Source organism: Camelina sativa, chromosome 14 (assembly GCF_030686135.1).
Source record: "Camelina sativa cultivar CO46 ecotype springtype chromosome 14, ASM3068613v1".
Taxonomy (NCBI): Eukaryota; Viridiplantae; Streptophyta; class Magnoliopsida; order Brassicales; family Brassicaceae; genus Camelina; species Camelina sativa.
In genome coordinates this window covers 29,022,007-29,045,861 of record NC_141893.1, presented here as the reverse complement: position 1 = coordinate 29,045,861, position 23,855 = coordinate 29,022,007, and the positions used below count along the sequence as shown (strand labels likewise).

Genomic DNA, 23,855 nt, shown 5'->3' with positions numbered 1-23,855 from the left:
CAAAACTATCATATTTTTAATCTAAAGTAGCATTTAAATAAATTTTATATCATACATTTCACAAAACTTCCGAAATAACATTAACTGACACAATTACAATATTTTTAATTAATTTTTGGATTTTTTTTTTAATGTTTGTGTTGCCTATTTTTCATTTAGGGCATAGTTTTTAGGAGTAGAGTTTAGTGTTTAGAATTTAATTTTGAAACATGATGTTATTTTTAGAATTTTATAGATGTTGTGCCAAATTTGAAAATAAAACTAATTTTTGTGCTATTTGTGAGAATTGTTTTTTCTAATATAACTTGTGCTTTCTTTCTTGTAGAACAAACACACTAAAACTTTATTGGGATGGCATATACATCACACATCCTAAATCAAGTAAGGACCCATCAAGTAAAGACTATGGGTTTCCACCAAGCTACTACTACATCCATTCCATTAGGAATTGATGATCTTTTAATGATACCTTCTAGGGATTGGCTTGTCCAAGATGTTGAACAACAAAATTAGATTTTGGGAAAATACCATCATTATGGGAATGTACATACGGTAGAAAAATTACGCCAATCTATTGAAATATGGTATGGTACAAGTGAATATTTGTGACAAGAAATGAATCATAATGTCAGAAAAATCATCTGCCTGTTGTCCCCTGCTAGGAACTTCGAAAAGGTACATTGGCTGACAAAAAATACGATATTTTACTAATATATCGATAGGTTGAAATTAAAAAAAAAACAAAATTTGTTATTTAAAAAACGAGTTAAGACAATCTAAACCATATCTTATTTGCTGTAAAAAAATCATATCTTACAATTTTAATTTTGAAAACAATATTTATAAAGAGACAATAATAATCTGACAATACAAAATTAATTTGTGTTTGTAAGTATATTTGAAATTATTTGAATACGATATTTTACTAATTTATCGATAGGTTGTAATTTTTTTGAAAAAAAATTGTTAAATAAAAAAACAAGTTAAGACAATCTAAACCATATCTTACATGCTGTCAAAAAAAAATCATATCTTACAATTTTAGTTTCGAAAACAACATTTATAAAGAGACAATAATAAAATGAATATGACAATACAAAATTAATTTGTGTTTGTAAGTATATTTGAAATTATTTTAATGTATTCACTTGTGAAAATAATAATATATATGAACTCAAGATACGGACTAGTGATCTTCATCATCATTCATACCTAATGAAGTTAATTAAAGATGATGTATAGTAGATTTTGGAACCCATAATGCTTGTAAAACTAGTAATAGTGTCTACAATTATTTATGATTATTTTAAGTTGTGCCGACAGAAAAAAAAAACATGACACTAGAAAATGTGTAATATAATAGAATAATTAGAGAAGAAAATAAGAATTTTAAATATAAAATACAAGAATCAGTAAAATCAAATATTTCACAATTTATCAAATTTATATAATTATTAATTTATAATATTATTATGACCATATATTTACGTAGAAATGTTTTTAGAAAACATTATTTTTATTATCTCAATGAATTATGTTAAATTTACATTGGCTTAAATGAAAAAAAATTAGAGTTTTAGAATGTTTACAAAAAAAGTTGGCTGGTAATTTGTTTCTCTTCTAGGATTCAGAAAAGAACTACAAACATTTTTTTGTAAAAAGGGAGAGAAAATTCTTAAGAACCTTTACTTATTAAATAACAATTTCCAGATTCAAATGAGTTTTTACCATAGTAAGAGTGTAAAAACTTTTTTCTGAAAAAGGCATATAATCTTATGAAAATTAACTAAATGCCATATAAAATTTTCACCAAAATATTAAAAAAGTTCTTTAAAAAATAATATCATTTTTCATCAGTATGTGAAAATACTTGGGCTTAGAGTGGTTTAAAAGTTTTTTTTTTTTTTTTTTTTTTACCTCAAAAGCACCATAATTTTATTACTCAGGTTCGAATAGGTTGGTTTCTAATGCCAAAATTGATGGTGGAACATAATTGATTGAGTGGTTTAAAAGCTTTTACACCATCAATTTTGGTGTTTGATTCACCAAAAAAGTATTTTCATATAAATTCGTGGTGCAAGACTAATCGGAAGATGAAGAGTAATGCATGCAGTACTCTCGAAAGTTGAGAATAAGACTTAGCTTCATTGCCTCGTTATGACACGCATATTAGAATCATCAGTGAAAATTGCACATTGTGAAACTTGTGGAGAGTCATCTTTTTTCCTCCTACCATGTAATCCCTTGGAGTAAGGTGGTCTGATACTTGTTTAGTTGAAATCTATACTTTGATTTCCATAAAGCAGCTTCTAGGTCTTCCACATTTTAAACCCTCACTAAGGGGCGGAAGTAACATGAAGGATTACATAAACCACTTTAGCTACTAGCTAGGCCAATCAAAACTTCAAAACTATACGTGGCAAATTAAGGCTCTGTCGATGACCCATAGAACTAGTGCATTGACTTTGAAGCTAAGCTCTGAATAATCAAAAAGATTATTCACATCACATTTCTCATCTTCTAACAAAAATTAAATCAAAAGTCGTATGATACAATGAAATAAAATCAAAACAAACAACATTAAACCCAAAACACAACATACCAAATCAATCAATTTAACGACAGAACCTTCATACACATTCATTAAATCCTCTCCCAAAAGGCAAAAACTTTTCTCATCTTCTCCTCCCCCCTTTTGATTCTTTCTCTCGTTTCGTTTAATGGGTGTTTTCTCGAATCTTCGAGGACCCAGAATTGGAGCTGAATCAGGAGGAGCCAATGCCAATGGCTCTCCTTCATCATCATCATCTTCTTCTTCTTCACCATCTACATCAATCAAGCGAAAGTTGTCTAATTTGCTACCAATCTGCGTTGCTCTGGTAGTTATAGCTGAGATCGGGTTCCTGGGTCGGCTCGATAAAGTCGCTTTGGTCGATACGTTGACCGACTTCTTCACCCAGTCTCCTTCATCACTCTCGCAGTCTCCTCCGGCTAGATCCGATCGGAAGAAGATCGGATTGTTCACGGACCACTGCGAGGAGTGGTTGACGAGAGAAGATTCAGTTTCTTATTCTCGAGATTTCACTAAAGATCCGATTTTTGTCTCTGGTGGAGCAAAGGTACTGCTCTGTAAGATGGATCATGATAAGTTTCTATATCTTATGAATAGATTCAGTTACATGTTTTATATGTTTTACTCTCTTACACGACTGAAAGTTTAAGTTTTTGATTTATACTTGTTCTGAATTGGGTTATTGAATTCGTTTCTGTCGCAATTGATAGGACTTTCAATCGTGTTCTGTGGATTGTACATTTGGAGATAGTTCAGGTAAGACACCGGATGCTGCGTTTGGATTAGGTCAGCAACCTGGAACTCTTAGTATAATCCGTTCTATGGAATCAGCACAGTACTATCCAGAAAATGATCTCGCTCAGGCACGACGGTGGGTAAGCACAATCTCAACAGTGCTTTAACGTGTTTCATTATTACAATTTTTGCTTTGGTAGGAGGATGTGTATATAACTGTGGCTGTTTTGCTTTTCATCAGGAGAGGTTATGATATTGTGATGACCACTAGTCTATCATCAGATGTTCCTGTTGGGTATTTTTCATGGGCGGAGTATGATATTATGGCTCCAGTACAACCAAAGACTCAGAAAGCCATCGCAGCTGCTTTTATTTCCAATTGTGGTGCTCGGAATTTTCGTCTACAAGCACTTGAAGGCCTGATGAAGACTAACATCAAGATTGATTCTTATGGTGGTTGTCATCGGAACCGCGATGGAAAAGGTAACGTAGACATTGAAGTAAATTGTTCAAGTTAGAGATTTGGATTAAAAATGAGCTGTCAGTTTGATTGTTTTTAAGTTTCATATAGTTGACAAGGTTGAAGCTCTTAAGCGATACAAATTCAGTTTGGCTTTTGAGAACACTAACGAGGAGGATTATGTCACTGAGAAATTCTTCCAATCCCTAGTTGCTGGTATGTTTTAGTCTGTCTCTGTTAGCATAATTTACAAGTTCTTTGTTGGTTATGTCATTAGACAAACAAGTATTTGTTTCCATAAACAAGTTTTTCAATATTTCCTCTTCCATAACCAAGTTTTTCAATATTTCGTCTCAGGATCCGTCCCGGTGGTAGTTGGTCCTCCAAATATAGAAGAATTTGCACCTGCTTCAGACTCATTCCTTCACATTAAGAGTATGGAAGATGTGGAGCCAGTTGCAAAGAGAATGAAGTATCTCGCAGCTAATCCTGCTGCTTATAATCAGACACTAAGGTTCAGTTTTTTTCTATAAATGATTGTAAATATATGTAATAACTTCTTTTTGAAAGCTTCTTCGTGCTTCTGTTTTAATTTAGATGGAAGTACGAGGGTCCTTCAGATTCTTTCAAGGCACTTGTTGATATGGCTGCTGTGCACTCTTCTTGCCGTCTCTGCATTTTCCTGGCCACGAGGACCCGAGAACAAGAAGAGAAGAGCCCGAATTTCAAGAAACGGCCATGCAAATGCAGCAGGGGAGGATCAGACACAGTTTATCATGTTTTTGTTAGAGAAAGAGGCCGGTTTGAAATGGAATCCATCTTTTTAAGGTTAGAAAAGCTTACCTATTTCACCACTTAAGCAGAACACAGGGTAGGATTAACGGGAATATTTTCGGGGAACCTTTTTTTGTCCAATCCAGGGGTAAAAATCTGACTCAGGAAGCTCTAGAATCCGCGGTTGGCACCAAATTCAAGTCTCTTAAATATGAGCCGGTTTGGAAGAAGGAAAGGCCTGTAAGCTTAAGAGGAGACAGTGAGCTTAGAGTACACAAGATTTATCCACTTGGCCTAACGCAACGACAAGCTTTGTACAACTTCAAATTCGAGGGAAATTCGAGTCTAAGTACTCACATTGAAAACAATCCTTGTGCTAAATTTGAGGTTGTCTTTGTCTAGTTTCATTCCTATGGATATGTTTCAGCCTTTTTAGGTATCAATATCATCATCTCAGCTGTGAAGACATGTCCATGTGCTGGAATCTCAAAGTGCAAGATTAGATGAACTGAAACTAAAGGTTAATTTAGTTATGACATTGGTGAATGCATTTTGTTAGGGAGGAGGTCAGAGGGTCTATGTATATTGTTCCGACATTGCAGATGAGTTTGTTCTTCATTTCTATGGGTGCAAAGAAATGTTTGGGATATAGAGGAATTTGATAGTTTTGAGTCTTTTGAATATGTCTTAGGTACCTATCACTGTTAAATGCGTAATCACAGTTTTCTTCCTATCAGTGTTGAATAATTAGACTCAAAAGAAATAATTAAGTATTTGTTTATTTCTCTTATACTTTCTAAAAGTTATATGAGCCATGAGCAAAATATATACATACATAGACATGAATGCCAACATATATGATTGATTATTAAATCGAAACTAATACTATTTTTTTTGTTCTCAATATTGTTTTGACGTACGTAGTTAACTTTTAAAATATATAAAACAAAAATATATTATATTGGTTATTTAATAATTAAATCATCAAAGTGATAAACACAAGCAACCGAATATAATCTAGAACGACCAATCAAATTTGGAGTCGTTTCAGAGAGTTAGATTTACATTTTTTTAGAATCTTTAAAACGACCAATCAAATTCTTTTGATTTATTAAAAAGTCAACAAAGTTAGTTATATTTGTTATATTTTTGGCGCATGATTTATATACTGTATATCAATGAAAAAAAATTCGGTTTATGAGAAACACAAACCCTCTTCGTCTAGAATTTTTCAAGTTATGAGTGGAAACAATAACATTCCAAGCATCATAGATTATGTATGAATGATTCGATTTTTTGGTTTCTCCTCAAATTCTTAAATATTATTTGACACTGATCTCTCTTAAATTCTCTATTTCAGGTGCACGAAAAAATCGAACGGTGTATTCAAAAGTACATGAGTTTGGAACAAACCATGACTTATCTCTATGTTCATCACCAGATTCGTCAAAATATCACTATAGCAAGTAAGTTATATCAAAAAGAACACAATTGGATTTCAAAATCGGAAACAAAATAACTCAAAAGTTTTTTTTTTTTTTTTTTTCAGTTTGGAAACATCTTGAAATAGAGAGTCCAAATTTTTTCAAAGTATACCACAAACGATGTGAATTGGGTCGTCATATAGTTAAATTAAATGATTTACTTTCTCAGCAAAAATATCTGATGAAAAAGTTAACTGATCCTACTACTACTAGTGCTACTGCTACTGAACCACCAGGTACCTGATTAGAGATCAATCCTTTTGTTTATCGTTTTAAGACTGTTTTGTATCTTATGAAGAAGATATTATTGGTTTTCAAATTATGTATTTTGTAGTAACAAAGTTGCATAAACCTAATGATCATCATGATCATGATCAAGATGATCAGATTAATGATGATTGTTTTGAGTTTAATGATTTTGATATTGGAGATGATTCATTCTCTTCTCTCGATCCGTTTGCTACAACTGGTACGTCATTAAATATCTTTCGTAGTAACAACTTGTTAGAACTTAATGATGATCACCATCATGATAAGAAGATCATTAGACATTATTATGTTGTCTAACTAATGATGAATGCTTAAATTTATACAGATGATTCAATTTCTTCTCTCATCAACGATCCGTCACCGTTTGCCGCAACAACACACTCAGATCCTTTTACATCGTTTGCTGCAACACCGCAATCAGATCCTCCTACAACAACTGGTCTACTATATGATATTGATTGTGATGATTCGATCTTTGAAAAGATTGCTAAAGATTTAGAAGAGCAACAAAAGAGAATGCAACTAAAAGTCCAGAAGAAACAACGACCACAACAACACCGTTAAATGGATCAACACCGAATAAAATAACATATCTGCAAGAAGCTTCGAACAATCTAGATTCTGGTAAACTAAGTTAAAAAAATCTCTCCTACACACACTATAAAATCTGGTTTCTTTCATCTCTTATCTTTGTTTATTTTAATACATTGTGTGTGTCTCTAAATAGGTGAAGGATCCACTAAGAAGAACAATAATGGCTCAGAAAAGAACATCATCAACATCAGAGAGTGAAGAGACCATATTCATTATCTTCTCTCTCTATATAATGTTTATTTTTTTTTGTTGCTGTTGTAAATGTAGTATATATATGAAGCTTTGAATACAGTTTCAAATATATTTTCTGGAGTTTATGCAGCAAAGCAGTAAGCAATTCCATGTTTTAAGATAATTTCTTGATTGTTTCAAAGATTTTTGTTCAACAAAAAAAAAAAAAAAAAAAAAAATTGTTTCAAAGATTTACATTTGTTGAAATCAAGTGTAATATACTAATGTGACAAAGTCCCACATCAGAAGAAACAAACTTTTATTTTTTATATAAATAAGTTAAGCTACTATGTTCGTACGTTGAGCTTAGTAACGTTTGCTTGTGATCCGAGTGGAGACAATAAATGTGACGGAACATTGGGTCGTTCTCATTGAGCCGGGTTCGGGTTTGGCTTTCTACTAGCCTGCCCATTCCAAGTCGGGAGTTGCGATTTCGGTCCCGAGCGAAGGTTTGGGTTTGATCTCTCATAGTCCACTATGACTCAATAAGCCGACTCCAACTCGAAAATCACTTTTTTTTTGCAACTAAATCACATACATACAAAAAGAACTTTCATTTATTGTGTAAGAATCAAGCTAAGTTGTATATAACCAAACCATATATATTCAGTGGTGAAGAACGAAATGACGATTATTTTATTATCTTTGAATCTCTAGTGTACATATATATTCACTGATGAAGAATTTGAATGAAGGTAACAACATCTTCATTTCCAGTGATGATCTTGTTGCCTTCATCCTTCTCCGACAATCCCCAATCGAAGAAGTAAAGCAAATTACACAATGCCAACTCAACAAGCATGATTCCCATTGTCATCCCTGGACATATTCTCCTACCAGATCCAAACAGTATAAGATCAAAATTTAGTCCTTTCTAATCTATGGAACTTTCGAGAAACCTGTCATGGTTAAACTCATCTGGGTACTCCTAGAGTTTTGGATCACGAGCAATCTCATAGGCATTGATAATGATCTGTGTTCTCGCAAGAATATCGTAGCTGATACTAGGCTTTTTGTATGTCTATCCTAGCAAGTTCAATTAACCTTATGTAGTTGTAGTACTTAAGGTGTCAATCCAATTGGGATGATGCTAGTCACTCAGGATGCAATCAAGATTTCACAAGTCAAGCCAATTCAAAGAGAGTGTTTTTATCTAACAATCCTAGAATGATCATACTGCAAAACGGAAATGTGTTCTAGTACTAGAAACGAGAATGTATGACAAGAAGCGAAAATGAATGAAAACAAAAACGAGTCAAAGCATGAACTAAACAACAAGAATCAAAACAGTCTCAGGAATGTAATCAAAAATCAGAAAGAAAGAAGTCCTAAGGATGGGAGTAATTGATGTCGGTGGAGTATCCTAGTCTATAGAGTGTTTAACATGCCACAAGCAAACCATCCTTAAACAATGAACATCACTTCTTAGCTAATCCAATCTCTTGACAGAAGCTACTCAAACTCAACCACTTACAAATCTAGCTCTCGCTAGAGAAACATGATCAAGTGTGGCATGACAAACAAGTTCATTCACGTCAAAAAACATCCTAGACAACTAATCTCTTAGACTAGGAACGTAAGTCTTTGGCACTAGTTGGTCAGACATTTCATCGAACACCTTTTGGGTGCGGAAATGTCTAAGACCTAGTTCCAATTGATCAGAGAGAAACTAGTATTTCTAACTCTAGACCAGAAGGGATCATACAAATCAAAGCTTAAACACTCTACATCCTAAGATCCTCCACCTAATCTATCCCATCCTCAAGAACTACCACACTACTCAGATCCGGAAATCATCATCAAGGATGCAAACCCAAAAAACATTGAAACAAGCATTCTTAGATAGATTAAAAAGAGAAGAACAACTTTGTAGAAGAAATCAAATGAAAATACTGAATAAACTCAAAGGTGTCGGATTACAAGTCTTAGAACGTTTTTTGTGGCCAGGTAAATCTTAAGGAAAAGAAACAATACGAGAATAATAGATAAGATGTCCCGGGACAAAGACTTAACAAAATGTATTTATAGTAAAAAATGTGTGAATCCCTAAAACTTAAAACGACAAGATAGAACGTCGGTTCGGGAATCTCCTGAAGCGTGTAAGATGGAGCACCTTCCTGACATGCGCGATTTGGTCGGTGTGCAACCAGTGGCTCGATTGGCGATTCGAGAATGACTCGAGTGATGTGTTCCCGACAGGTGACTTGAGAATGGCTCGGGTGATGCGTTCCCGACTAGTGACCTGAGAATGGCTCGGGTGATGCGTTCCCGACTGGTGACCTGAGAATGGCTCGGGTGATGCGTTCTGGACTGCGTGGCTCGAATGCTCGGGTGAGAGTGGCTCGATTGCTTGGCTCGAAGGGTGACTCGATCGTCCGACGTCTCCTAGACACATGAAATACTCCAAAATGCACAATGTATGCAAGGATGATGCAAAAACTTCCTAATCATACAAAGTGTATAAAAGAGACTAGAAAATGATGCAAAACAATGAGTTATCCTAACTAAATGCATTATAAATATATGCTAAGGAGAGACAAAATATAGACATATCAACTCCCCCAAACTTAGTCTTTGCTTGCCCTCAAGCAAACGATCAAGAACAAAGTATGGAAAAGAGCTGTGAAGATAGGGTCTCAGAACCTAAAACATGCTGAATAGAGTAGTTAGAACCAAGGTCCTTGTTTTTAGTTCTATGATGCAAGGTGAAAAAACTTTATTTAAAAACTTTGTTGAAACGATGCTGACCTTTAATCTACACATGCAATCCTATCAATCATTTCCTTTAACATTCATTAACAGAGAACCGTGAATCAAGCTAAGTGATATGTTACGGTTTTGACTCACTTTGACCCCGTTTATTTGATAGTTTTGTAGTTGTTTGAGTCCTTTTCAGGTTATAATAAGAGGCTAGGAAGCTAAAAACAAGGATTGGAACAGCAGGAGCAATCGGAGCAGAAAGGAGTTGAATTGGAGCAGAAAGCTGATTTTAGACCCAGGAGCACATGCTCCCGATTTCCGAGCACATGCTCCCAACTCTACAGTTTCATGACGACACGTGGCAAGCATCTAGGCGCCGATTCCCTGCCTAATTCCCCTTATTTTAGGCGATCCTTTGTGAGAGAAAGAGGGCTGAGATCGCTTTTTAATAGGGAGATTTGAATTTGGAATCTTTCCTTATTTTTCTCTACTTGTATGCTATTTAACCTAGGGTTTTTAGGAGAGAGGGATATACCTTTTTCTTTTGTTTTTGAGCGACGTTTTTGTGAGAGGGAGAAGAGCGGCTACCTTGTGAAGCATTCTCTGAACCCTTTTTATTTTTATGTCATTGAATTTCTCATCTTTTGCTATGATTCATTTCTCTATGTCTGAGTAGTTTTCTTTGCTAGATTAGGGGTTTCAAAAGGGGTTTCATGGGTTAGCAACAGAACACAAATAGGGCTTTATATAATCGATTGTCTTCACTATTGTTAGACTTAATGCTTAGGTTGATTTGATCACCCAATCTATGATTCTAGGTTTATCTATTCATCAAAAGTGTAATAGGTTGCTAGAAAAGACATTAGTGGGCAAATTATCCTAGACCTGCGAAAGTTGATGTGTAGGTGATTTGTGAACTTATCATTCCTGTTCTTTAATGCTTGTCTGCGATTCTGGGCTCAAACGACAGTTTAGGGTTTATGGACCGCCGAGCATGTGCTCCGAATGTCTGAGCATGTGCTCTGCGTTTCCGCACAGAATCGATCAGATAGAGTTATTGATACCACGACAGTGGATCAGTTTATATTTATGTTTGAGTTCTAGACTGGTACTTAATCTATGCCCTGAATAGTTGTTTAGTTGCTATCTCTGAAATTCTCGAGAATTACCCCTGATCTAGTGTTTTGCTTATTGCCTTTTTATACCGTTTTAATCGCGTTACTGTTACCAAACAAACCCAACTTTGAATTGTCTTAGCTTGAAATTGAACCAATAGAACCATAGAGTAAAACTTGGTTTTCGTGGGATTCGACCCCTAAGTACTACTTCTTTGCTGTGCACTTGCAGTAGGAAAATAGGGTTTAAAACTCTGTGTATCAAGTTTTTGGCGCCGTTGCCGGGGACCAAATTTTTACCTTTGGTTTTCGGCGAAATTACTAGGTGTGTGTTTCAGGTGCATGTCAAGAAGAACTACAAGAAGAAACAACACCGAAGAACTAGTTGCTTTGTCAGCCGCAGAGCTCTCTTTGGCAGAAAGAACAAACCGCAAGAACAGAAAGTTTCAATTCGTCAACATGGGTGACAACAGAAACAATGAGGATATGGCTGCCGAGTTGCAGCAACTTCGACAACAGTGGGGGCAGTTGCTCCGTGCTCAACACAAAAGAGCCGCGCCGCCACAACTGTCCATTGGGGACAAGGATAACCCGCATGTGTTCTACACCAACCGAGCGGCGATTGTTCCTCCCACCATCCCGAGACAAGATTTTGAGATCAAGCCACAGATGATCTCTCTAGTGAAGCAGCACCTATTTCACGGTCTCCCAGCTGAGATTCCGATGGACCACATCGAGAATTTTGAGGAGATATGTAGCACCACTGGTTCAAATGGGATACCGCCAGACTTTCTGAAGTGCAAGCTCTTTCCGTTCTCTCTTGCGGATAGAGCTTCACGTTGGCTGAAGTCATTGCCACCTGGGTCTCTGACATCATGGGAACAGTGTAGATCTGCGTTTCTGGACCATTTCTACACCAAGGCTAAGACCGCTGCCCTGAGGAACAAGATTTCATCGTTCCAACAACACACTAGAGAAGCCTTCTGCGAGGCTTGGGAGAGGTACAAAGAGTACCGTAGAGAGTGTCCGCACCATGGATTCAGTGATGAACAGATTCTGGGCATTTTCTATGATGGAGTTAACTGGGACTACAGAAACGCTCTCAACTCGGCCAGCAATGGGGATTTTATGACAAAGTCTAAGGAAGGAGCATATCAGTTGATTGAGAACCTAGCTGCAAGCTCCAGCAACAAGGCTCCTGAGTATGACAGGTCCGTGAAGGTCAACAGTGTCGATACGCAAAAGATCGACGAGTTGACAGCCAAGGTGAACCTTCTTCTGAAGGGGAGCCAGAAAACTATCCATTTTGTCGATGAGACCGGAGACATGCCGCTAGCTCAGGAGATTTGTGATGGAGAGGATGAAACGATGGAGGTTAATTATGTGAGTGGGCAAGGTTTTGTGCAGAACAGGGGTTTCAACCCGAACTACAGAAGCCATCCGAATTTGTCCTATAGAAGCACCAACGTGGAGAATCCTCAGGATCAGGTGTATCCGCAGCAAGGAGCTCAGAATCAGATGGGTTATCAGAAAACCTTCTCAAACAACTTCCAAGGTAAACAGTTTGTGCCCACTCAAAACTGTTTTCAAGGGGGGAACCACCATGCATATACAAGCTCTCAGCAAGCACCGCCTTTCACCAACCAGCAGTTGGGATCTTCACCTGCTAGCAGCTCTCAAGATGAGCTGAAAAACATGATGCAACAACTCTTGGTGAATCAACAAAGAGCTTCAATGGAAATCAACGTTAAGGTCGATACCATGTACAATGACCTTAATGGGAAGTATGAGGCAGTAATGTCACATGTGAAGAAGCTTGATGTTCAGGTTGCAAAAACTGCTGAAGCCGTGGAAAGAACTCCTGGGACTCTGCCCGGAAAAGGGGAAGCAAACCCGCGGAACGAGTATGTCAATGCGATTGAGCTAAGGGGAGGAAAGAAGTTACCCCCTAGAGAAGCACCATCCGCTAGTCTTGACAAGGGCAAGGATATTGCTGAAGAATACCTTCCTCAACATGCTTCTGAGACTCCACCGTTGAGTCAAAAAGAAGCTGAAGCATCCGGCGAGCATGTGCTCCCACCCAACGAGCACGTGCTCCCGACTCCCGATCAGACCGGTCCTACTGAGGTACCTCCTGCACGCGTGTACACCCCTAGGGTTCCTTACCCTGTTCCTCCTAAGAAATCTCGCAAGGATTTGGAGGATGCAAAGTGCAAGGAGATGTTGAGAGAATTGACGGTAAAACTACCCCTAGATGATGCTGTTCAGATGATACCTGCTTTGAAGAGATATGTGAAGGGGTTAGTTTCTGGGAGAGTGTCAGAGGAAGAGAACGTGATGATGGTTTCAAGAGGGTGCAGTGCTGTGCTGCAAAACAAAGTGCTAAAGAAGAGAGATGATCTAGGGCGATATGTCTTATCCGTGAGAATCGGTAAAACGATTTTTGCAAACTCCCTCTGTGATCTAGGTTCCAGTGTGAACCTCATGCCATATTCAGTGGCTAAAAGGCTGGGATACACGAAATTCAAGTCTACACGGATTTCGTTAGTATTCGCAGATAGATCCACCAAGCGCTCCATAGGAGTGTTGGAGGATTTACATGTCCAGATAGGGGACACGCTTATACCAGCAGACTTTGTGGTTCTGGAACTTGAAGAAGAACCGCGTGACCCCCTGATCTTGGGTAGATCATTCTTATGCACAGCTGGTGCGATTATAGATGTGCAAGGGGGAGCGATCGATCTCCAGCTGGGGGATATGATCGCAAGGTTTGAGATGAATAAGCTGCTCAAGAAACCTATGATAGATGGTCAGACTTTTGTGGTTGATGATGGTTCAGAGGTTGCACATGAGGTTACCGATGAAGTTCTCACTCTCGACCTGTTGGAGGTTGCCTTGACAAAGGCAGAGGGTAAGTATGGATTCTTGAATGAGGAAGCTGATGGTTTTACACGCATTTTGGATGCAGGTACACGGTTCCAGCAACTGGTAGCTTACGCCAGCCTAGACGATGAGAACCAATCAGGGGAGGAATCCGCCGAGGGAGAACCTGCTCCGGATTCCGGAGCACATGCTCCGGTGAAGTCAGCGGACGGTCCTTGGAGCGAGTTAAGAGCTCCAAAGGTAGAGCTAAAACCACTTCCAGCCGGGCTAAGGTATGCGTTCCTAGGTCCTAACTCTACATACCCCGTGATAGTGAACTTTGAACTAAACATACCCCGCTTTGCTCCTTTGTGAACTTAGGAAGTATAGAAATGCTCTAGGGTTTTCACTAGATGACATCCCAGGAATCTCACCAGATCTTTGCATGCATAGGATACATCTAGAAGATGAATCAATGACTTCGGTAGAACATCAGAGGAGGTTGAACCCGAATCTAAAGGATGTTGTTAAGAAAGAGATAATGAAACTTATAGATGCGGGTGTAATTTATGTTATTTCTGATAGTTCCTGGATTAGCCCAGTTCATGTAGTCCCTAAGAAAGGTGGAATTACAGTGGTTAAGAATGATAAGGATGAGTTGATTCCTACTAGGACAGTTACGGGACATCGCATGTGCATAGACTATAGAAAACTTAATGCTGCGACCCGTAAGGATCATTTTCCTTTGCCGTTTATTGATCAAATGCTTGAGAGATTGGCTAACCATCCTTACTACTATTTCTTAGATGGCTATTCAGGTTTCTTTCAGATCCCAATCCATCCCGACGATCAAGAGAAGACCACATTCACATGTCCTTACGGCACCTTTGCTTACCGCAGAATGCCGTTTGGCTTGTGCAATGCACCAGCGACCTTCCAACGATGCATGATGTCCATTTTCACTGACCTGATTGAGGATATAATGGAAGTTTTCATGGACGATTTCTCCGTCTATGGGAGCTCCTTTTCCGTTTGTTTGTCTAATTTGTGCAGGGTGTTGCAGCGGTGTGAAGACTAACATCTGGTGCTGAATTGGGAGAAATGCCACTTCATGGTCAGAGATGGGATAGTGCTGGGACACAAGATTTCTGAAAAGGGGATTGAGGTTGACAAAGCCAAGGTTGAGATGATGATGAGTTTACAACCGCCTAATTCGGTAAAAGGGATCCGCAGTTTCCTTGGCCACGCCGGTTTCTACAGACGGTTCATTAAGGATTTCTCCAAGATAGCAAGACCACTTACCCAGCTGTTGTGTAAGGAAGTTAAGTTTGATTTCGATTCTGCTTGCTTGGAAGCGTTTCACACGATCAAGGGAGCCTTGGTTAGCGCTCCGATTGTACAACCGCCAGATTGGGACCTTCCCTTTGAGGTCATGACTGATGCGAGTGACTATGCCGTGAGAGCAGTTCTGGGACAGAGAAAAGACAAGAAGTTGCACGTGTTATACTATGCCAGCCGCACCTTGGATGAGGCTCAGTGCAAGTACGCTACAACCGAGAAAGAACTTTTAGCGGTTGTGTTTGCTTTTGAGAAGTTCTGATCATACCTTGTTGGTTCCAAAGTGGTTGTTCACACTGATCATGCAGCATTGAGGTATCTACTGACCAAGAAGGATGCAAAACCAAGGCTACTCCGTTGGATTTTGTTGCTTTAAGAGTTTGACTTGGAGATTAAAGACAAGAAGGGTATTGAGAACGGAGTTGCAGATCACTTATCAAGAATGAGGATAGAAGAAGAGCTACCCTTGGATGATAGCCTTCCTGAAGAACATGTTTACTCGATCGGCATCTTTGATCCCGCCGAGCACATGCTCCGCCTGGGAGCACATGCTCCGAAAACCCCGTGCAAGGCAATCGATACCAACAAACAGCCGAGTTTTCCCTGGTTTGGAGAGTATGCAAACTACCTAGCAGCAGAGAAAGAACCTACTGAGTTTGTGGGAAACAAGAAGAAGAAGTTCCTTAAAGACATAAGGCGGTATTTTTGGGATTAGCCTTACCTCTATAGGCATTGCTCGGATGGTGTTTTCAGGAGGTGTGTGACTGAGGAGGAGGTTCTTGGAGTCTTGTTTCATTGCCATAGCTCACCCTATGCTGGACACTTTGCTACTTTCAAAACCGTGTCCAAAGCTCTTCAAGCGGGTTATTGGTGGCCTACCATGTTCAGAGATGCGCAGCGGTTCGTGTCTACTTGCGACACATGTCAGAGACAAGGGAACATCAGCAGGAGGAATGAACTGCCTCAGAATTTCATCTTGGAGGTTGAGGTATTTGATGTTTGGGGAATTGACTTCATGGGACCTTTCCCGAACTCATTCGGCAATGAGTACATATTGGTGGCTGTCGATTACGTGTCCAAGTGGGTAGAAGCTTTGGCCAGCCCCAATAATGATGCAAAGACCGTGCTCAAGATGTTCAAGTCGGTTATTTTCCCACGGTTTGGTGTCCCACGGGTAGTCATTAGCGATGGTGGATCGCATTTCATTAACAAGGTTTTTGAGAGTCTTCTCAAGAAGAATGGAGTGAGGCACAAGGTCGCCACCCCCTACCACCCACAAACAAGCGGCCAAGTTGACATCTCTAACCGGGAGATTAAGAGCATTTTGCAAAAAACAGTGAACACAACAAGGAAGGATTGGTCTTAGAAGCTAGATGAGGCTCTATGGACTTATAGAACCGCCTACAAAACACCCCTGGGGACTACACCGTTTCACTTGGTGTATGGTAAGGCGTGTCACCTTCCTGTTGAGCTAGAGTACAAGGCTTATTGGGCAGTGAAAATGCTGAACTTTGACACTAAGAGCGCCCATGAAAGGAGGAAGATGCAACTGCATGAGCTAGATGAGATTAGGCACCTCGCCTATGAAAACTCAAAACTCTACAAGGAGCGTACCAAAGCCTACCATGACAAGCGGATCCTCACTAGGACCTTTACTCCTAATGATCAAGTCTTGTTGTTCAACTCTAGGCTGAAACTGTTACCCGGAAAGCTAAGATCACGATGGTCCGGACCCTTCACCATCAAGGAGATTAGACCATACGGGGCTGTTGTGTTGCTGGACACAAAAGGAGGAGAATTTGTGGTGAATGGACAGAGGCTGAAGCCGTATCTTGCTGTCTCTGAGCATGCAAGGGGTGAGACCGTCGCCCTAGGCGATCCTCCTACTGCCTAAGGAGCTTTCGAGTCAAGCTAATGACTTAAAACAAGCGCTGAGTGGGAGGCAACCCACCAGGTATATATTGCTGAGTTTTCTTTTTCTTTTTAGGATTTGTTTCTTCTCTTTTCGGTTTCAGGAATGTTGGAAGAAGACGCGGAGCACATGCTCGCAGGACGCGAGCAACCCGATGCACATGCTCGGCGAACTGAGAACAAAAGGAAAAAAAGAGAGGAGCGATTGGGCCAGGTAAGTTCAATGCAATTCTTTGGCTCAGGCCCACCAAGCCCACTAGCCTACCAACTCGCAAAACCCTCCTCTCTTCTTCTTCTCCTTCTTCTTCTTGTCTAGGTCTCTCTTTGGCTTATTTTCACACCGGAGACGGTGTGAAGTAAGTCCGGGGGAGGGTCACCTATGACATTTGTTTTCTTTATCTTTCTTTTTATTGAGTCAGTTTGTCATGTGAGTCGAACCAAAACTTGTGGGAATTAGGACCGAAATCTGTGATATTTTTAACCATTTGTGAGTTTGACCGTTTTTTCTAGTGACCATTGTTGCAGAACTAAGAGTACAGAGACGAGCTAATACCTCTTCACATTCGGACCCTTCTCCTGGCCAGAAAAGCTTCATCCCATTAAGGTTTCACCGGAAAGACTTAGACTCTACTTTATTGGAACCTAACCGGATTTAAATTCTTCTCGTTTTGGGCATTAGGATAGGGAACGTGTCACATATTCAGGACTTCTTATTCATTTTGCCAATCTTGCTGATTCTGAATAGCTAGCTCATTTTAAGTTAGTACCCACCCCGAGCCTAACCTCCTTTCAAACCACTTGCACTTGTATTTTTGTTTTCTCATTCTGTGCAGCTATGTGCAAAACGGTCGGGGAGAGCAGGACTGACACAATCTCTAACTCGCTCTTGCTGAAGAACCAAAGAGGAAAAAGCCGGACGAACAGAGCACGTGCTCCAACCCAGCAAGCACCTGCTCCGAAATTATATAAATCCGATACCGCGAGTTGTTTTGAGCAGAGAGAGAGCCTAGGATACGGTCCGCATGCTCCTGGGGCAATATCAGAAGAAGATCCCCCATCATCCTTCATATGTCTAAAAAAAAAAAAAAAAAAAAAACGTTTAAGGATGATGGAAAGGGACCAGAGCTAGTGTTACACACCCCCGAGCATGCGTTGTACCCTGAGGAGAAAAGAGAGGCTGAGTTTGAGAAGATAAGAAGAGGAGAGTGATTAGAGGTTGTGGATATCAATGAGTCCACTCTCTCTTACCATTTTGTGCGATATCCTGCATCTCTTTCGAAGTAATGGTAACTCCTAAACACTCTATAGCTCCACCATTAAAACAGCCTTTTATCTACCAAGCCTCGATTTCACTAGCTTAATGCCCTTAATGAGAAGCTCACGCCAATTTTAATTGAATGTAAAGAGTCTTTGTCTGGAAAGTGATCTTTTTCTGGGTTTGATTGCCAATTATGGTTCTGGTTTAGGAGATGTTTGCTGGAGAATTTTATCGGTATAGCTTGTTCTAACACATGTGGTCTGCAGGTCATGGTCTACTCACGGTTTCTGAGATTTTTGCGAGTTCCCACCCTGGCTCTCTTGGCGCTTGGTTTGAGTTTGTTTGAGGATAAACAAAGATCTAAGTCCGGGGGAGTTGATATGTTACGGTTTTGACTCACTTTGACCCCGTTTATTTGATAGTTTTGTAGTTGTTTGAGTCCTTTTCAGGTTATAATAAGAGGCTAGGAAGCTAAAAGCAAGGATTGGAACAGCAGGAGCAATCGGAGCAGAAAGGAGTTGAATTGGAGCAGAAAGCTGATTTTAGACCCAGGAGCACATGCTCCCGATTTCCGAGCACATGCTCCCAACTCTACAGTTTCATGACGACACGTGGCAAGCATCTAGACGCCGATTCCCTGCCTAATTCCCCTTATTTTAGGAGATCCTTTGTGAGAGAAAGAGGGCTGAGATCGCTTTTTAATAGGGAGATTTGAATTTGGAATCTTTCCTTATTTTTCTCTACTTGTATGCTATTTAACCTAGGGTTTTTAGGAGAGAGGGATATACCTTTTTCTTTTGTTTTTGAGCGACGTTTTTGTGAGAGGGAGAAGAGCGGCTACCTTGTGAAGCATTATCTGAACCCTTTTTATTTTTATGTCATTGAATTTCTCATCTTTTGCTATGATTCATTTCTCTATGTCTGAGTAGTTTTCTTTGCTAGATTAGGGGTTTCATGGGTTAGCAACAGAACACAAATAGGGCTTTATATAATCGATTGTCTTCACTATTGTTAGACTTAATGCTTAGGTTGATTTGATCACCCAATCTATGATTCTAGGTTTATCTATTCATCAAAAGTGTAATAGGGTTGCTAGAAAAGACATTAGTGGGCAAATTATCCTAGACCTGCGAAAGTTGATGTGTAGGTGATTTGTGAACTTATCATTCCTGTTCTTTAATGCTTGTCTGCGATTCTGGGCTCAAACGACAGTTTAGGGTTTATGGACCGCCGAGCATGTGCTCCGAATGTCTGAGCATGTGCTCTGCGTTTCCGCACAGAATCGATCAGATAGAGTTATTGATACCACGACAGTGGATCAGTTTATATTTATGTTTGAGTTCTAGACTGGTACTTAATCTATGCCCTGAATAGTTGTTTAGTTGCTATCTCTGAAATTCTCGAGAATTACCCCTGATCTAGTGTTTTGCTTATTGCCTTTTTATACCGTTTTAATCGCGTTACTGTTACCAAACAAACCCAACTTTGAATTGTCTTAGCTTGAAATTGAACCAATAGAACCATAGAGTAAAACTTGGTCTTCGTGGGATTCGACCCCTAAGTACTACTTCTTTGCTGTGCACTTGCAGTAGGAAAATAGGGTTTAAAACTCTGTGTATCACTAAGCAACGTCATTGAACTTATTTGGCTAGGGTGAAAGGTCAAAGACGAAGATGGTCTCCTTCTTAAGTGGTTTTATGAATACAGAATAAGGTTCTCTCACGAAAAGGAGTTGCGCTTAAAAGAAGGCTAAAGATTGAAACCAACTGATACATACAAGAGCAGTGCCCTGTCTACCCAAAGGTCTACAATGAAACTCAGCCCTAACATTCTAACCCAGAAGTTGGTCCTATCTCTACCCCTTTTACACTTGGTCTTAGGAGGAGTTCACTTCTTTTCATTCTAGCGGATTAGGATATCTTTATTATCACTATGGTTCCTTTTCTTTTCTTCTAAGGACTCTAGACATTTTAAGCATTTTTACTTTCTTTTTTTTGTCTAATCTTTTATTTCATGCCCAGAACCAATTACTCTTTTTACTTTGCTCAACCCAAATCCTTTACTAGACTTGTAAACTTTGAAAAACATATCCCCCTCATTAAGACTTTCTACCCATTACTTTCTTTACAAATCGATACCCAATACCCAAAATCGAGTTCTCACATAGTCTTACTAGTCTGGATAACGTGAACTAGAACTACACAGGATCCTACTCTTGTCGGTTAGAACCTAACACTTTCTAACAAGCTCAACTCGGAAAAGACTTGACACTCAAGAATACAATTGGCTTCAAAGAATGGCTGGTTAAGGGTGCGGGGAACTGTTCCGAAAATGGGAATCAGCTACTTGGATTGACAAGGGTGGTAAAAATGTGAAAGACAATCCAAGTATGTATATGGTATCCATGAGTTCAACTTCAATGCATAACACGATAATTGCAAGTCAGGATTAGGTTCATATAGATAGGGAATGACGTCAATTCAAAACATGCTTCAATCAAGACTAGAATGCAATTTCGAGAATTCAAAATCTGGTTCAGTCTTACATTTCAAGTTCAATCAACAAGCATCAAAGAACTAATAACAAGGGCCTTGATCCTATCCTATAGAATTCAGCATGCTACCAAGGTTACAATCATCATCAACCCCTATGCTAAACGCAACAACCCTGTATGAATAACACTAGACTCAATCCTAATATGCAAGTGCAAACTACTTGAACACTATGTTTTTGTAGAAATTTTCGATTTGTTTTTAAAATTTTTTTGGTTTTTCTATGCAAATAGATGGATGCAAACTCAAACATGATATGATGCAAAAAATTGACATAAGAATCACAAAACACAACCACAGATACATCATCTCAAACCCTCCCCCAAACTTAATTACACAGAAACAATGCAGGAGGATTTAAGAATCACAACAGAAACAATGCAGGAATGAAATGGTATATACAAGGGAAGGTGGGAGTACCTCAGTAGTAGAAGAAAGAGTCGGAGCTCGCCCAAGGAGTTGGTGTGTGATATTGGCTCTGTCCTTCACCTTGTTCGGGATCCGCAAGAGTGTCCTCAGCTGGTAGGTCGACTTGCTGCTCAACCGCTTGCATGTTCTGATAAGTGTTCAGTTGCTCGTCGCACTGCATGTCGTTGACTCTGGACTACCATGGTCTGAGACTAACACTACCACATCTGTAGGCTGATAATCACCTTGCTGCTTAACTTGCTGCTTAACTTCCTGCATGCCCTAATAATCATCATGATGTTCATCTTGCTGCTCAACCGCAACCTCATGCGCATGTTCATCTTGAGCTGCAGAACGACGCGCAGACCAACGGCTTGAGGAGGCTATGGAACCACGCAAGCCTTGTCTCCTCCTCTTCCTAGATTCATGTGACGAGTGGCGTGAAGGGACGAGTGAAGGCTAACGCTGTCAGGATACATATGAAGATTGGCGAGCTGGAGAATAGACTGGCGAAGGTGTTCGTTGGTGAGTTCGCTCGAGGCTCGCGGAAGCACGACCTTGCGTGGGTCTGGTGTCCTCGAGGACCGACCTAGGGATGGCGGTGGTGGATGTCGAGCAGCTGAACTTGCACATGAAGTTTGTGAAAGTCTTGGTGAATCTGTTAAGCGCCTTGTCTCTTGCCTTCCCCCATCGCTGAAGCTTATTGAGGCGTTCATGACCTGTTCTGACTCCCTTAGCCATTCTCGGTTCTGAGTACTCCTCGAAGTGAAACTGCTATGGGCAGTACTCCTCTGTGTCCTCCTCCATCGGGTCTGCTCCTGCTTCTGCAATCTCTACCTGTTGCACTTCATCCCCAGACTCGTACAGAGTGTCCGTGGGAGGTATGAACTCTACATGTTCACCCCTCAAGATAGTAGTCAACTTGACGCAAGGCAGGAGTAATCTCAAGGGACTGATCTCTGGATGCACAAACTTGTAAAGCAACCGTCCCTGCTTCAAACCCCGCTCCAAAGTGCGCAACTGCCGCAGGTTGTTCACGTCGATCCAGCGTGGTGGGTATGACTCAGATAGTAATGGAACTCCAGCAGCCTCAAGGAACCAAGTCACCACGCCGCCCATACACATCACTCCTGGAGAGTGGTTGATGTTGAGTCTTGAGACCCAAGTCTTGTACGACATCATGTAGTTGAGGAGGTAGAGCGAGACGGAAGTGTTGGACGTGTCACCTTGCAGCTTGGTGCCATCCATTGCCGTGAATGAGAGTCCCTTAAGTGCTAGATCAATCATCTCAAGCTTGTCGTTCGTAATGTATCCGTTAATCTCTTTGGCGTAGAATGCATTGGCCACCGCCTTCTGGAAGTAACGCAACACTGGGCTTCTCAGGTTCGTCGCCTTCGTTTTTGTCGAAGTGAATGTGGGCGTGCTTCCAATCGTCGCCCAGAGTGCTGATATTTTGTTCCTATCGAACTGCGGCGTAGTCCCTGTTCCGCTGGGAAATCCAAATATCTCTTCGACGGTCCTGAAGGTAAGAGTGTAGAACTGGCCGTTAATGCGGAAGGTAATGTAGTCGAGACCTCCTTCAGACATCATTCCTGGCTCATCCGCATAGAAGTGCATCTCCAGAGTAGATAGGAACTGAACTATCTCCTTCCTGTATCCATTCTTGGGGGTGTTTATGAGTCTCTCCAGATGGCACCGCCTAAAAGGTACTGAACATCCTCCGCAATCCCGAGTTGCTCCATAGTTTCAACATGAGGGTATCTTGTTCCGCTGAACTCCAACTGCTGAAACAGCTCGTAATACTCCTTGGGAGTCAGTTTCGTCTCGGTTGATTTCCGTCTTACAGATTTCTTGGGAGCTTGTACTGAGCGCAACTCAGGTTCCTCCTTTTCGTAATCACTGCCTTCCTCTCTTGAGTTAGAAGGTTGTGCCGGTCTCTTTCCGCGACTCTTGCTCTTAGTGAGCGGTTTGGTTGGTCTGCTTGACCCCGCTGCTTGGTCTGAACCCCCAACAACTTCGCCGACCATATTTTTCATTTCTAAGAAACGCTTCGCCATAGACTTAGGCGATGAGCGTTCTCCAAACTTACAACCATATGCATCTCTCATTTCCTCTATGAGCTCAATACTATTTCTGTTCCACTGAGACATGATGAACTCAAAACTAAGCGTTAATATGTTAGTGCACAAGTGACAAAAGCAATTATGAAGTTTTAAACTTGATAGTGCAAAGGGAGGATAATCCAAACGAGCGTGTGCAGCGGAGTTGGCTCGATTGCGGTGGACAGACAGGCGAGAACAGTGCGGCTCGAGTGGGATAAGGATGTGGTTCGAGATGTTGGCTCGAGTGAAACTTGATGTTGTTGGCTCGAGTGTAGATAGATTGCGGCAATGGAGCGGTGTTGTAGGCGTGATACGGGGCTGGTTTGATTGGTGCGTTTGGATTGGTGAGCTCTTCGACGGCTCGATTGGTAAGTTGAAACCGGCTCGATTGGTAAATTGAAACCGGCTCGATTGGTAAGTTGAAACCGGCTCGATTGGTGAGTTGAAATCGGCTCGATTGGCGAGTTCGGAATGGTTATCGAGCGGAAC

The 23,855-nt window shown here is 40.3% G+C and overlaps 2 protein-coding genes and 1 non-coding gene across 4 annotated transcripts; 2 read left to right on the top strand and 1 right to left on the bottom strand.

Moving 5' to 3' along the window:
- Window positions 1-2,480: 2,480 nt before the first annotated feature.
- On the top strand, window positions 2,481-5,329 carry LOC104742504 (putative fucosyltransferase-like protein). 2 transcript variants are annotated; one of them, XM_010463512.3, is made up of 7 exons: window positions 2,481-3,119; window positions 3,283-3,443; window positions 3,549-3,790; window positions 3,879-3,983; window positions 4,125-4,281; window positions 4,365-4,595; window positions 4,688-5,329. In XM_010463512.3, the coding sequence occupies exons 1-7, from the start codon at window positions 2,721-2,723 to the stop codon at window positions 4,941-4,943; spliced, it is 1,551 nt and encodes a 516-aa protein (XP_010461814.1). In that variant the 5' UTR covers window positions 2,481-2,720; the 3' UTR covers window positions 4,944-5,329. The 2 variants fall into 2 exon arrangements, with proteins under 2 accessions (XP_010461814.1, XP_087340832.1); XM_087484706.1 differs by having other exon boundaries at window positions 2,489-3,119; window positions 3,283-3,447.
- A 388-nt stretch (window positions 5,330-5,717) lies between these two features.
- LOC104742503 (uncharacterized) lies at window positions 5,718-7,311 on the top strand. The gene is made up of 6 exons (XM_087483090.1): window positions 5,718-5,818; window positions 5,902-6,007; window positions 6,091-6,261; window positions 6,360-6,494; window positions 6,621-6,919; window positions 7,023-7,311. Exons 1-5 carry the CDS (start codon window positions 5,720-5,722, stop codon window positions 6,857-6,859), a joined length of 750 nt encoding a protein of 249 aa, XP_087339216.1. The 5' UTR covers window positions 5,718-5,719; the 3' UTR covers window positions 6,860-6,919; window positions 7,023-7,311.
- Window positions 7,312-11,868: 4,557 nt separating this feature from the next.
- LOC147928758 (small nucleolar RNA R71) lies at window positions 11,869-11,975 on the bottom strand. Its single transcript, XR_015581150.1, has one exon. It is a non-coding gene; the product is annotated as a small nucleolar RNA R71 (small nucleolar RNA).
- Window positions 11,976-23,855: the final 11,880 nt, after the last annotated feature.

Coding starts and splice junctions, on each gene's coding strand:
- LOC104742504 (XM_010463512.3), top strand. CDS start 2,721: ATGGGTGTTTTCTCGAATCTTCGAGGACCCAGAATTGGAGCTGAATCA. Junction 3,984..4,124: donor CTTCCAATCCCTAGTTGCTG/GTATGTTTTAGT, acceptor ATTTCGTCTCAG/GATCCGTCCCGGTGGTAGTT. Junction 4,596..4,687: donor ATGGAATCCATCTTTTTAAG/GTTAGAAAAGCT, acceptor TGTCCAATCCAG/GGGTAAAAATCTGACTCAGG.
- LOC104742503 (XM_087483090.1), top strand. CDS start 5,720: ATGAAAAAAAATTCGGTTTATGAGAAACACAAACCCTCTTCGTCTAGA. Junction 6,008..6,090: donor TCAAAATATCACTATAGCAA/GTAAGTTATATC, acceptor TTTTTTTTTCAG/TTTGGAAACATCTTGAAATA. Junction 6,495..6,620: donor CGATCCGTTTGCTACAACTG/GTACGTCATTAA, acceptor AAATTTATACAG/ATGATTCAATTTCTTCTCTC.